Source organism: Ornithodoros turicata, unplaced genomic scaffold (assembly GCF_037126465.1).
Source record: "Ornithodoros turicata isolate Travis unplaced genomic scaffold, ASM3712646v1 Chromosome11, whole genome shotgun sequence".
Taxonomy (NCBI): domain Eukaryota; kingdom Metazoa; phylum Arthropoda; class Arachnida; order Ixodida; family Argasidae; genus Ornithodoros; species Ornithodoros turicata.
The window spans coordinates 2,827,842-2,840,092 of record NW_026999295.1 but is presented as its reverse complement, the minus strand read 5'-3'; the positions used below and the strand labels follow the sequence as shown (position 1 = coordinate 2,840,092).

The 12,251-nt window shown below is 46.8% G+C and overlaps 1 protein-coding gene across 1 annotated transcript; it reads left to right on the top strand.

Moving 5' to 3' along the window:
• The first annotated feature begins 486 nt into the window (after nt 1–486).
• LOC135371460 (uncharacterized) lies at nt 487–3,393 on the top strand. The gene has a single exon (XM_064605511.1). The coding sequence runs from the start codon at nt 487–489 to the stop codon at nt 3,391–3,393; it is 2,907 nt and encodes a 968-aa protein (XP_064461581.1).
• The last annotated feature ends 8,858 nt before the right edge of the window (nt 3,394–12,251 follow it).

Here is a 12,251-nt window from a genome sequence, read left to right as displayed (position 1 = left end):
ATTGTTATCGGTCCCGCTATCACCCTCGTCAAATCAGGAAAAAGCACACACACACACAGACACAGACGGCAGCTCAGGAATGCACAAGGAGACGTGCTTTATAAGAATTTCTACTGCACGCTCAAATACCAGCATTTTTGCACAAATACCTATAACTGCAAACAGCTTACTCGATCAACATATCGAACAGAGTGAATACCGTCACTCAACAACATCTAACAAAGCAAATAAACAAACAACCCACTTCTCATGAATTCAGCTTTGCCATGCGGCTTCCTTATCACCGTAACAGCAGCAGAGCTGACATTTTAATTTTCGATGATTTGCACAAAGTAATTGTAATATAAAGACGACGACAAGGTTGGGACATGGCCGTCGCTTGTATGTGCGAGCTGAGCGCGTGGCTTTGATCATTAAAATGTTCTCTCGTGCTTGGAGACGGTCGCTTTTCTACCCGCTCGACTACGACATGGTGGCAGCGGTGGGATGTTAGTGGAAGCCCAGTTCACGTACTTTGGAATGTCCACCCAAGACTTAGCAACAGCGGCCGGCGAACCTACGGCTACGCCTGCGCCTACGCCACCTGCGTTCAACCCGTTCGCGGTAGAACTTCCGGACAAGTTCGATTTTCGACAACCGAAGGGGTGGAAGCGCTGGGTGACGAGATGGGAGCGGTACCGGATCATATCGGGCCTGCAGAAACAGGATAGCTCGACACAGGTGAACACGTTCCTGTACGCTATGGGGACCGGGGCAGAAGACGTCCTCGTTTCCATGCGACTAACGGACGAAGTAGCCAACGACTACGACAAGCTCAAGTCAGCCTTCGACAAGTACTTCGTTCCAAGCCGTAATGTGATCTACGAGCGCGCGCGCTTCAACCTGCGCTCTCAGTTGGGACACGAAACGGTGGAAGAATTCGTTAAGGAGTTACACCGGCTAGCAGAGTTCTGCGAGATTGCTTCGCTCAAAGAAGAACTTATTCGAGACAAGCTGGTTGTTGGCCTCCGGGACAGTCGTCTGAGTGAACGGCTACAATTGCATTCCCAACTCACACTGGAGAAAGCGGTGACAATCGCCCGAAACTCTGAGGCTGTGAAGGGCCAGCAGAATCTTCTTCGCGGGAACGAACCGCCATCGCAGGCACCGACGTCGAATACCATGCTAGACGTCGTCACTTCTGGCAGGCCAGCTTCACACAAGGGACGGCACTCTGAAGCCCGGCCTCCAGCTCATCGACCGGCACAGCCAAAGTCCGATCCCTGCAAATGGTGTGGGTCGATGCGATTCCACCCGAGGATAGAATGCCCTGCACCGGGGAAAGTCTGTAGCCACTGTGGGAAACTGGGCCATTTCGCGTCAGTCTGCCAGACTACACCGGCGCCGAAGCCAGCATCCGGTCGCGGACGGCGTGGGTGCCGGCCCAAGCAATCGCGGAGAGCACTCGAAGAGGTATTCCTCGATGGTCTACAGCATCCCTCATCGTCAGACGCCTGGTTTATTACGGTCCTTGTCAACGGCAGACCAATCAAGTTTAAGGTTGACACTGGAGCAGATGTCACTGCCGTGCCAGAGTCAGCCCTGTATCCGGAGACGCGACGCTCTGCGACACGTCCTACGAAGAGGCTCTACGGCCCCGGCAAGTCCCTGATAAACACTCTAGGTCAAGTACACGTCGACATGAGCTGGAACGGCCAGACGACCAACCAGGAAGTCTTCATCATCGACGGCCTACAACACGCTCTGCTAGGTCGACCAGCCATCAAGGCCTTGGAGGTTCTCCCTCAACTTCTCGAAATCGGACACGATCACGGACACGACTGCATTGCGTCAATGTACCCTGAGCTCTTTGGAGGCCTAGGACTGATGAAGGCAACATACAGCATTCACCTGGTTCTGGGACCGAGGCCATATGCAGTAACTTATCTAAGACCTGTACCTATTCCATTGCTACCAAGTGTACAAGCCGAAATACACCGAATGGAAGAGCTTGGCGTAATTCAAAAGGTAGAGCATGCCACGGAATGGTGCGCACCGATGGTAGTTGTAAGGAAAAAGAACGGCAAGCTACGCATCTGTGTTGATTTCGGCGAGCTCAACAAGCAAGTCGTCCGTGAGCGCGTGATCATGCCGACGGTAGAAGAGAACCGCAGCAAAATCACGGAAGCTAAGGTGTTCAGCAAGCTCGACGCCAATGCTGGATATTGGCAAGCCCCCCTATCACGAGAAAGTCGCGAACTGACCACCTTCATCACCCCGTTCGGAAGATACCAGTTTCTTCGTCCTCCCTTTGGTATCGCGACTGCCCCGGAATTTTTCCAACGAGAGATGTCACGGATACTTCAAAACCTCGACGGTACTGTGTGCCATATGGATGATGTCTTGATCTACGGGAAAAATCAAGAACAACATGACAGGCGTCTCCATGCAGCGTTGCGTAAACTCTCAGACGCGGGCATCACCCTCAACGAGGAGAAATGCCAGTTCAGTAGGACCAGGATACACTTTCTGGGTCACGTTCTGGACGAACGGGGGATCTATGTTGACCCCGAGAAGACCGAAGCCATACACAAGATGCGGGCACCTGAGTCTGCTAGTGAGCTACGGTCGCTCTTCGGGATGCTTACGCACTTGATGAAGTTCCTTCCGCGGTTGGCCGAAAAGACGAAAGTACTTCGTGAACTCCTTTCTTCGGATGCCGCTTGGTACTGGGGTCCACAGCACGAGCAATCGTTCCAACAGATCAAGAAGCAACTCACAACCAGTCCCGTTCTGGCGTACTACTCTCCGTTGCGACCACACACCTTGTCCGTGGGCGCGTCGTCCTACGGCCTCGGAGCAGTGCTGCTCCAGGAGGAAACTGACGGTCGACGTCATCCAGTTGCGTATGCGTCGGGGCTCCTGACTCCGACTGAGCAACGGTATGCACAGGTAGAGAAAGAAGCTCTTGCGGTGACGTGGGCATGCGAAAAGTTTCGTATGTATATCCTGGGCCTTCGCTTTCAGGTGGAGTCTGACCACAAACCCCTCGTGCAAATCTTTAACACCAAGAGGCTCGACGACCTCACTCCGCGCCTACAACGATTGCGTATGCTGACTCTGGAATACAACTTCTCTGTGACGTTCGTACTGGGGAAGCAGCTATACACAGCGGATATCCTGTCAAGAAATCCACTTTCGCGCACCGACGACGTTGGCGGCAACTTGGAGTCGGTAGTGGCAGAATACGAAATCCTCACCGTCGAGTTTTTACCTGCTTCTCACACCATGCTGTCACGCATAAGGGACGCCCTGAAGAAAGATGCGACCCTTCATCAAGCCATGGAGTACTGTGAAACACAGTGGCCAAAGTTCTCTTCCAGAAGACGTACGGAAATACGTCAGCGTGGCTGACGAACTTTCGGTGGTACGGGGACTTCTGCTTCGAGGTTCCCGCTTAGTCGTGCCACCAGTCCTCAGAAACGAAGTTCTTGAGCGTTTGCACACGGGACATCAGGGAATAACCAGGTGCAGAGCAAGGGCCCGTGAATCGACGTGGTGGCCTCGCATCAGCAATCACCTGCAGGACTACATCCAGAGGTGTCCGACCTGCCAATCACACAGGGCACCTGGGACGGAGCCGCTGCTGCAGACCCCTCTCCCAGAGCGTCCGTGGCAACTGATAGGGATGGACATTTTCTACGCCAACCGTAAAAATTACCTGGTAGTAGTAGACTATTTCTCGAAGTTTTTCGAGGTTGTCAGGCTGAAGACTACCACGACAGCCGACGTCATCTCTGAGTTGGCACCAATGTTCGCACGCTATGGAATTCCAGATATCGTCCGTTCGGACAACGGCCAGCAGTTTACTTCGGCGGAATTCCTACGGTTCTTGGTCACCCAGGGGGCCAAACTTGTGACGTTAAGTCCACACTTTCCGCAAAGTAACGGGCAGGCGGAACGCACAGTACAAACGGCTAAGGCTCTCCTGTCCAAAGCTCCAGATATTGACAGAGCGCTCCTGGCGCATCGGAGTACACCAGGGGCATGTGGCTACTCTCCGGCAGAGCTCCTCATGGGTCGACGTCTCAAGACCAACGTTCCAGTCAATCCAGCTTCACTTGTTCCACCATGGCCCCAGGTTCGAAAGGACCGGAGGCGGTACAAGAAGCTCCAACGCTCCCAGGCGCAGGGGTACGATAGCCGACATCACGCAACGGAGCCACCTCAACTAAAACCAGGAACAGCGGTTCGCATCCTAGCCGGCGCTGCCGCACACGGCACCGTGATCGGACATGCGGATACACCAAGATCGTACATGGTCAGGACCGAAACTGGCCTAGCAAGACAGACCCGAACACACCTGCAAGAGACATCTCTCACGAGAGATGCCTCCATACATGCCGAAAGAACGTCAGGACAACCGGCAGTGACAAAGGGACAAAACAGCGGACAGTCAGTGACCCAAACCACATCAGGGCGCGTGGTGAAAAAACCAGAACGTTACGGGTATGGGGATTGTTCGTAAGTTCGTGTAAATATGTTGTGTGGTGGGCTGTTTAAAAAGGGGAGGTGTAATATAAAGACGACGACAAGGTTGGGACATGGCCGTGGCTTGTATGTGCGAGCTCAGCGCGTGGCTTTGATCATTAAAACGCTCTCTCGTGCTTGGAGACGGTCGCTTTTCTACCCGCTCGACTACGACAGTAATGAACTCTTCAAAATGACAAAATGAATGATAATAATAAAAAATACGCAGTCGTCTTCGTTGTTATCATTCCCTATATACGTAGGGTCAACACGACCAGAGTGAAACTGAGTTGGCGTCTGTTATAAAAAATACGACGTGCAGCACACGATTATCTTTGCGATAAACCTTTTATTCCAGTGGCAGCACAACGTATTCAGAAAGGCTTGGAGTGTGTGGGGTGAGCCCAAGGCGTGGTGTTGGTGATCGCGCACTGCTCTGTTGGGTACTGCAGCTTGCAGTCGATGATGTTGGAATGACTATTTCATTTTTTGTTTTATTTGAGTCATTAGCGACTCACCTATTTAGTGAAGAGTCGTGGGCTTGTTAACATTTGTAAACTGGTTTCGTTTAAAAATGTCGAGAGGCACAGCATGTAGCCAATGATGTTCTCGTTTACCTGGTCCACTCAATAGTATTCTTACAAAATATATGGGTGTAAGCGAAGCAAAGTAAAGTCAAATGAATCCACTTCTGCATTATAATTGCTGCGCAAAAGCACGTTTTTCCTTGGATGTATAGAAAACATACATTCCGCTTTCTTTTCTTTCTTTTTTTTTTGTTCGCGACGGACGACTGACGATACCATATTACATCCGGAGCGAAGCTCTGTTGTTTCATCGGCGCACATGTATATAGTACATGTAGGCCGTGTTTTCACGCGTGGACAATTATTGACTTCGATAAATAGTACAGATTTTTGTGGTCGTGATGATACTGTTTGGTCTTCGCTCGTGGCGTGTGCATATGAAAAATGCCAGTGAGTGATGTGTTTGTGAAGCTGGGATTCGACTTGACAAGTAAGTTCTTTGTGGTTGCCTTTTCGTGTGACACGAGTGATAAATTTATGTACTATCAGTGCGTGAAATACTGGTTTAAAAATAAGGGTTATCGCGTTTGTATTGCAGTTTGTAGGATGCGGCGAGCATTTCTAATAGAATTGCCTCGCGAACATAGTGAAGTCCTTGTTTTTGCAGGCTTTTTTATGAGTGCTCGTCGCGGGACCTCTTGCGTTGCATTTCATGTGATTTCCTCAAACGGTGTGCTTTGCTCTTATCCCTGGTTCTTTTACGAGAAATAGAAAAAAATAGCATGTGTATGCTCTATGATTTTGAGTAGTGTTTGCATGCCCCCCCCCCCCTTGAGTAGTATTTTGCATGCGATGTCGCATGTCTGGACTTGTTTAGCAGTGTCTTTCTTCTTGCAGTTTTTACCAGCCGATATAGTAGCTTGTTGTTGTCAGCTTTTGTTAGCCGTTGAGTTTCTTAGCGATGAGCGGTGACGCTGCGCTTCCTGGGCGCTCCGTCTTAAGGCTTTTTTCCTGCTGTGTTTTGTTGCGCTATCGTATGTGCTTAGCAGTGTCTTTGAAATTGGCCTTTGTTTTCTCCCGTAAAAATTCAGCATATTATAGCATATATAAGTCATAGTGATTCTAGCACAAATGCGTGCAATTTTTCGCTGCTGTTTCTTTTTCTCACCGCTTTTACGCAGAAGAAAGACGCTTTGTACAGCTGAATAGTGTTTTATCATGATAAGTGTGTTTGCTTGTTAGATGTTGTGGGGTGCACTGTATGCTGACGAAGTTGCACTTATAGGTATTTGTGCAAAAGTGCTTCCATCTCAGCGAAGAGAAGAAATTCCTATAAAGCACATCCCAAGCAGTACAATGTACCGAAAGTCGAGTACAATAGGTGTGGACGGTATGTGTCTTATCAATGTTCTTTAGTTTCACCAGTTCGTTCAAGGTCTTCCACCTACCCGTCCAGCCCTATTGCACTCGACTTTCAGTACATTGTGCTGCTTGGGATGTCCTTGCGCATTCCTGAGCTGCTGTGTGTGTGTGTTTCTTCTTTTCTTCTGATTTGTGACGTCATCATGGCATATCTGGCAATGTTTAGCAGTGTCTTTCTTGTTGCAATCTTTACCCGTCGCTAGTATCCTGTTGTCATCTTGTGTTAGCCGCAGAGGGATGTGCGGTGACGCTGTGATCTTTCTTGAGCGCTCCGTCTGAAGCCTTTTCACTGCCGTGTTTTCTATGTGCTGTCGTATGTGTGGACTTGATTAGCATGCCTTTTTCATTGCACTTTTCACCCGTAAAAATTAAACGTATATCGTATTATGCTGCCCGAGTAGAAGTGATTTTGCCCGTTCGTTTAAGGGAAATTGTGCATACCCTTGTCTTGTGCTCTCTTTACGCACGCAGGGACAACGCATCTGCGTGTATTGCATTATGCAATAATTTTCTGATAGCAGAAGTGAGTGTCTTTTTCTCAGTTTATTGGCGTGCGCTACTGTTTGTTGCAGTTACAGCTATTGGAGCACAAGTGCGTGTAATTTTTCACGGCTTCTTCTTTCACTGATTTTACACGGAAGAAAGCTAAATTCATGAGAAGTGGGTTGTTTGTTATCAATGAGCAGAATTGGCGGACACCCCGATTTAGTTCACGAAAGTGGCACCACGTGGCGTATCCATCTTCAACTCTCCCTCATGTTATTTCCCCCCTTCCTTCCTATCCTTTCCCTCGTGCTCTTCGATACCCCGTCCGTAATCCCGCTGCAATACACACAACGGAGTACAATGTGTTCTTCTGGCCTAGATCTTCAAGTACACAAACAAAGCTGTGAAAACCCGTAGAGCTTGGCGCTGTCGCGTGTTTTGAGATTTTGCCAGTCGTTTTGCACCTGCAAAGAAGTAGCGTCTGACAAAATCATCTGCGAGGTTTCTCTCGGACTGCCAAACTGAAATTTCACGAACTTTGTTGAGTGATAGCGCATGATGTGTAAAAAAGAAAGTCCGACCTGCTGTGGGAGCAAAAAGAAAGGTCCCGTGCGCGCCTATGCGGTATATCGATATCCGTGAATAATAATAATAAAAAGCGCATTACCTTTATTGTCCCCGGTTTAGTGAGCATCGTCATGAGAAAATGAGAATATGTCACAACCCTAGCGAGTTCTGTTTAAAAAAAAAAAAGCTCGTTTCAGAGTAAAGTTCTGGTTTCGGTACCAGGTTTTCTGTCTTGATCGCCCTACAGTAAACGGAGAAATTTTGATACCTGCGTGTGTTCCGTATTGTCAGCTGTGCTCCTAACAAATGTTACAGTTATAAGAAATTTTGTCATTACACGAAAAGTATAATCGTCTGTTTTTTTATCTCCAATTATGAAGTGCAGTATCAGTTACTGCGCAGTAGGTGTATTCGCATGAAGTCAATCTATGCAAAAGGTGAAAACAGTTCACTTTTGATCGAAGTCATCAATAATACACGGACAAATAAGATGTGTCAGCGTAGCATGCCGTCTTCTTTAGTGCGTCACTGAGGACAGAACGAAAACCGAAACAGAGGCCGTCGTGAAACCACAGACATGTACTCAAAAATGCTATTCTCTGAAATGTAGAAGGCCACTGTTTTTCCTGCAGAGGTACATTTCTTATACTAGGCTCACTTCTTCGATACCAATGAACGAGTTTCGTGTGTGTGTGTGTGGTGTCGTCCCCTCATTTGCTTTTTCCAATCGTCTACGAGGCAGTCTCGGACTGCCGGATTGACAATTTCAAGAGCATTGTCCATTATTGTGCTTGGCATTACAGTGCAGGGATTCTGGACAATTGCTCACCGGACAATTGATAACCCGACAATTGCTCACCAAAACACTGCTGAAGCCGGAAAAATGCTCACCGCCTCTTTCACCGCACTTGTATGTAATTTATTTCGCGTCCTTATGTGATGTGATTTTATTTCTTGTTTATGGCGCTCATATACTCGTACTTGACTTTTCTATGTTAGCTGAACTTCGATGTACCTCGAAATAAAGTGATCGAAATCCCCGCTGCAAAATAAACACTGTAAATAAATGCTATCTAACTATAAAATGCACAGTCGCGCGCGGGAAACTGTCAACAGCGAACTTAGACTAACCTGCACATAGCAATGCAAACACTGAATTTGGACTAACCTAGATGCTGTTCCGTCGTGCCGGCCCTGCTAAGCCGTGAATCGGGCGCTAAAATGCTGCTGCGAAACTGACTTGGACAGACACAGAAAATTTCTGAATTATAGTGGTTAAACTGTGATGTGTTAAATAGCATGGGCATACCGAGAAGGGGGCAAGGCCACTTGTGAAAATTGAGCACACTCTATCCATACGTCATGATTTTTGTTATCAGATGTCATAATAATATGAACCTGTGGAAATTCGCATAGTCCGCGCCACGGAAGGAGGTAAGGTGGTTGCACGTCCCCCCCCCCTCCCCGCCCGCAGGAAGCACTGTGCTGCCCATCCCCCCCTCATGAAAAAAAAAGTTCGATAGGAACGCCCCATGGACGCAGGTCCTGACAAAGACTCTTCAGGCGTGCCTGCAAGTGGACGACCTCTCGGCTCCCCGTCTTCACTGGTGGATTTCCTAGATCTATTTGAAGCAACTTAGACAGCTAAAAATGAAGTGCGTCTAACATAAAAAAGTCAAGCGCCATAAACGCAAAATAAAAGCACAATATAATTGTACTGAGAGACCCGCTGAGTAATTTTCCGGCTTCAAGGGTTCTGTGGTGAGCAATTGTCCGGCCTCAGCAGTTTCTTTTTTTTTTTTTTGAGCAATTGTCCGCGCCCCACGGTTCAGGACGTCTTGGTGTATGGACATTTTGGTGTACGGACTAACTGGGGTAGGACAAAATGTAGTTGTGGATGTGAAAGAAGAAATTATCCCTCAGGCTCCTGCGTGCCCAAAAGTACAAGCGCATGGTTTCGCACGGCTCATGAAACACATCACAACTGACCTGCTACCATTTGTTCTCCCGATTTGTTAAAGTTCGGGGACACATTTGTTTTTAATGAGTTTATGTCGAAAAGTTTGCATCAGGGCAGTGCAGTTTGCATGCAACACTGCGACCTGCATGTGTTTGTGGTCTCTGGTGGCTTTTAAACATTTGCAGAATTTTCTTTCTTAATATTTTGCAACCCACGTTCTAGTCGGTGCTGTATGGATATTTATGTTTTATTTATTTTTTTCAAGAATAGATGAAGAATTGCTTTGTCATTTTGTAGTGAGTATTATCTCGAAAAGGGTATGCTCAAGGTACGGATACTATGAAATTTGAATTCCATTTGTTACATCTTTAGTGGAAGCATTTGATTAGATGTTATTCCCCTTGTATTTATACATACTTTTTCCTCGGTGATGGCCGGGTATTTTCAAGGCCTAAACAACGACATAGAATTACCGTGGTGCCCCTCCAAAAGCTGTTAGACTCGCTAGCCATAAAATTAATGCGGTGACTTACAATAATAAAATAATTTCAAATAATAAATTACGTGATTGACAATTATACAGGGTGCTTGCTCTAACGTGCCCAGAAAGTTTATTTAAAGCGCACGATAAAAGAGAAAAAATCTGAGCAAAATTTTTGAGCTACTTGAGAAACAGGTGCTACTATAGTGAAGCAGTACGTGTTTCTTACACAAGTAGCAGAAAAGTACCACTTGCTTTTCTTTTATCGCTCGCTTTAAATATGATTTCTGGACACTTTAGAGCATACACCCTGTATACTGCTTCTGTGGTTTCACCTCAATCTTTTGTTTTCGTGACTCGAGAGCAAAACCTGATTGGCTGTACTTATGTGTAGTGCAAGTCGGAGCGCATTAGACGTGTTACTTTTGTAGCTCAAGTCAATTTTTTTTTGTATAGGGTTTCCTTTACTGCGGACCGCATTATTTTTAACATAATTCACCACAATGCATCACTCCCGCGATGGCCATAATGTGATAAAACGGCTTATTCCCTGCTTTAAGACTTTTGTTCCATTTATGCAAACTTGAAGGGCGATGGGAAGCTGCAGAGTTTTTATCGACACGAGAACACATGAACGGGACACGGTAACTTGGTAAGCTTTATGGAATACAAGGGAAATAACATCTAATCAAATGCTTACACCAAAGCTGTAACCGACAAGCCGCCCTCTTCCCTTTCTTTTATTACGATATGTCGACATCGTGGCAGCCATTCCTGGGACCATTTTTCACGGAACCGACGTTGCAGTGAACTCCCACCCCCGCCGCTGTAACGCTTTGCACCGAAACCTCCGTGCACCGAAATGTCCTAGACCCAATAATAATAAACTATTGTCTCAGGAGAAGGTACTGTGCATACATAGTAAAAATCACTTCTGTCACTAGAGTTATAGCAACAGATACGTTTTTAGAGTAACGCGTACAACTCTGCGAATAGCATAGAATACAACAAGTGCAGACGCCCATCACGGCTTTCGTACGTGCACATGACTCTTCAATTTTCTGGCCCGTATCAGGCCAGGAGTTTGAAAACACGGAAATGCTACATTTCACGTCTTTGAGTCATCGCACTTGTTATTTCTCGCTTGTACCGCAGAAAGCCAAACTAACAATTCCCCTGGGATGCCTTTGATTTGTGTACTTGGGAAGAAGGTCGCTGCTTCCTTTTTGTGGTTCCAGAGCAAACTGTCCAGTGGAGTGCACAATTCCCTCATTTCAACTTCTCCGTCCCAGTTCCTTTGGCAAGAAACAACCGACTCATTTCAACCGACCCCAATTCACTCGTCGCATTGCTTCTCCCGGCGAGTCAGACATTCCTCCGTTGTCGTGTTCAACCTAAGAATGGCATTGTCCGTGCATCCTGTTCTCCCTTCATTGGGAGTTGGGACGGGGAACTGGGCTACAATCTCTGTCACGTGGAAGGCCTACAGAAATTTTAAGGTAGTGTGCGTCACAGGAAAATTCGACCATCAAAGTATGTCCATATTATTTATAATTCTGAAGTATAGCCATGCATTTGCAATGACTTGTGAAAAGCACATAAATCCCATACAACATGTGTAAAATACAATTGTCTGCGCCTTGTGCCTTTCACATATAATTGTAATAAAACATTGTTGCGTCTAATTTACTTACTAGTTTGCTACCGCAAAGAGGAACGGAAATACAAAGAACATTAAAATCAGGTTGAATGAATTCCAGAAGTGAGCGAGGTCAACCACGTCATGGAGGTATATTTAAAATGCTATAAATACAAAATGCATCGTCACATGCCACCAGTGACAACCACCATGCCAGTGGCACGTTGCGACTTTCTCTATTAATTTATGACATCTCAAATACTTGTCAGATAACGTCAATCACGCGACAAAGGTGGTACAATTATCAATGTGGTAGTCTCACCGTCCAAACGCTCAAGGCGTAAAAATGCTCACCAAGCTTTTTGCGTTCCTGTTGTTTTCGTAAGTGTCGTAAACAAGAAGAAATTGCCAGGAGAGACCATAGGGTACGGCCAGCCGAGGCGTCGGTACCTTTTTTCCCTGAATTGTTCGAAATCGTTATGTATCATGTTTGGTTGGTAGCACAGTATGAAACGTTTGTTGCACGAGAACACACTTTGTTGTGGCTTGGGGCTTAATAGTAAAATAATTCAAACATGTGCCCAAGTATACAGGGTGTCCCAGTAAACGTGTCGTTGAATTATAATAAAAAAAACTACACCACCTAGAGTCATGCGGTCA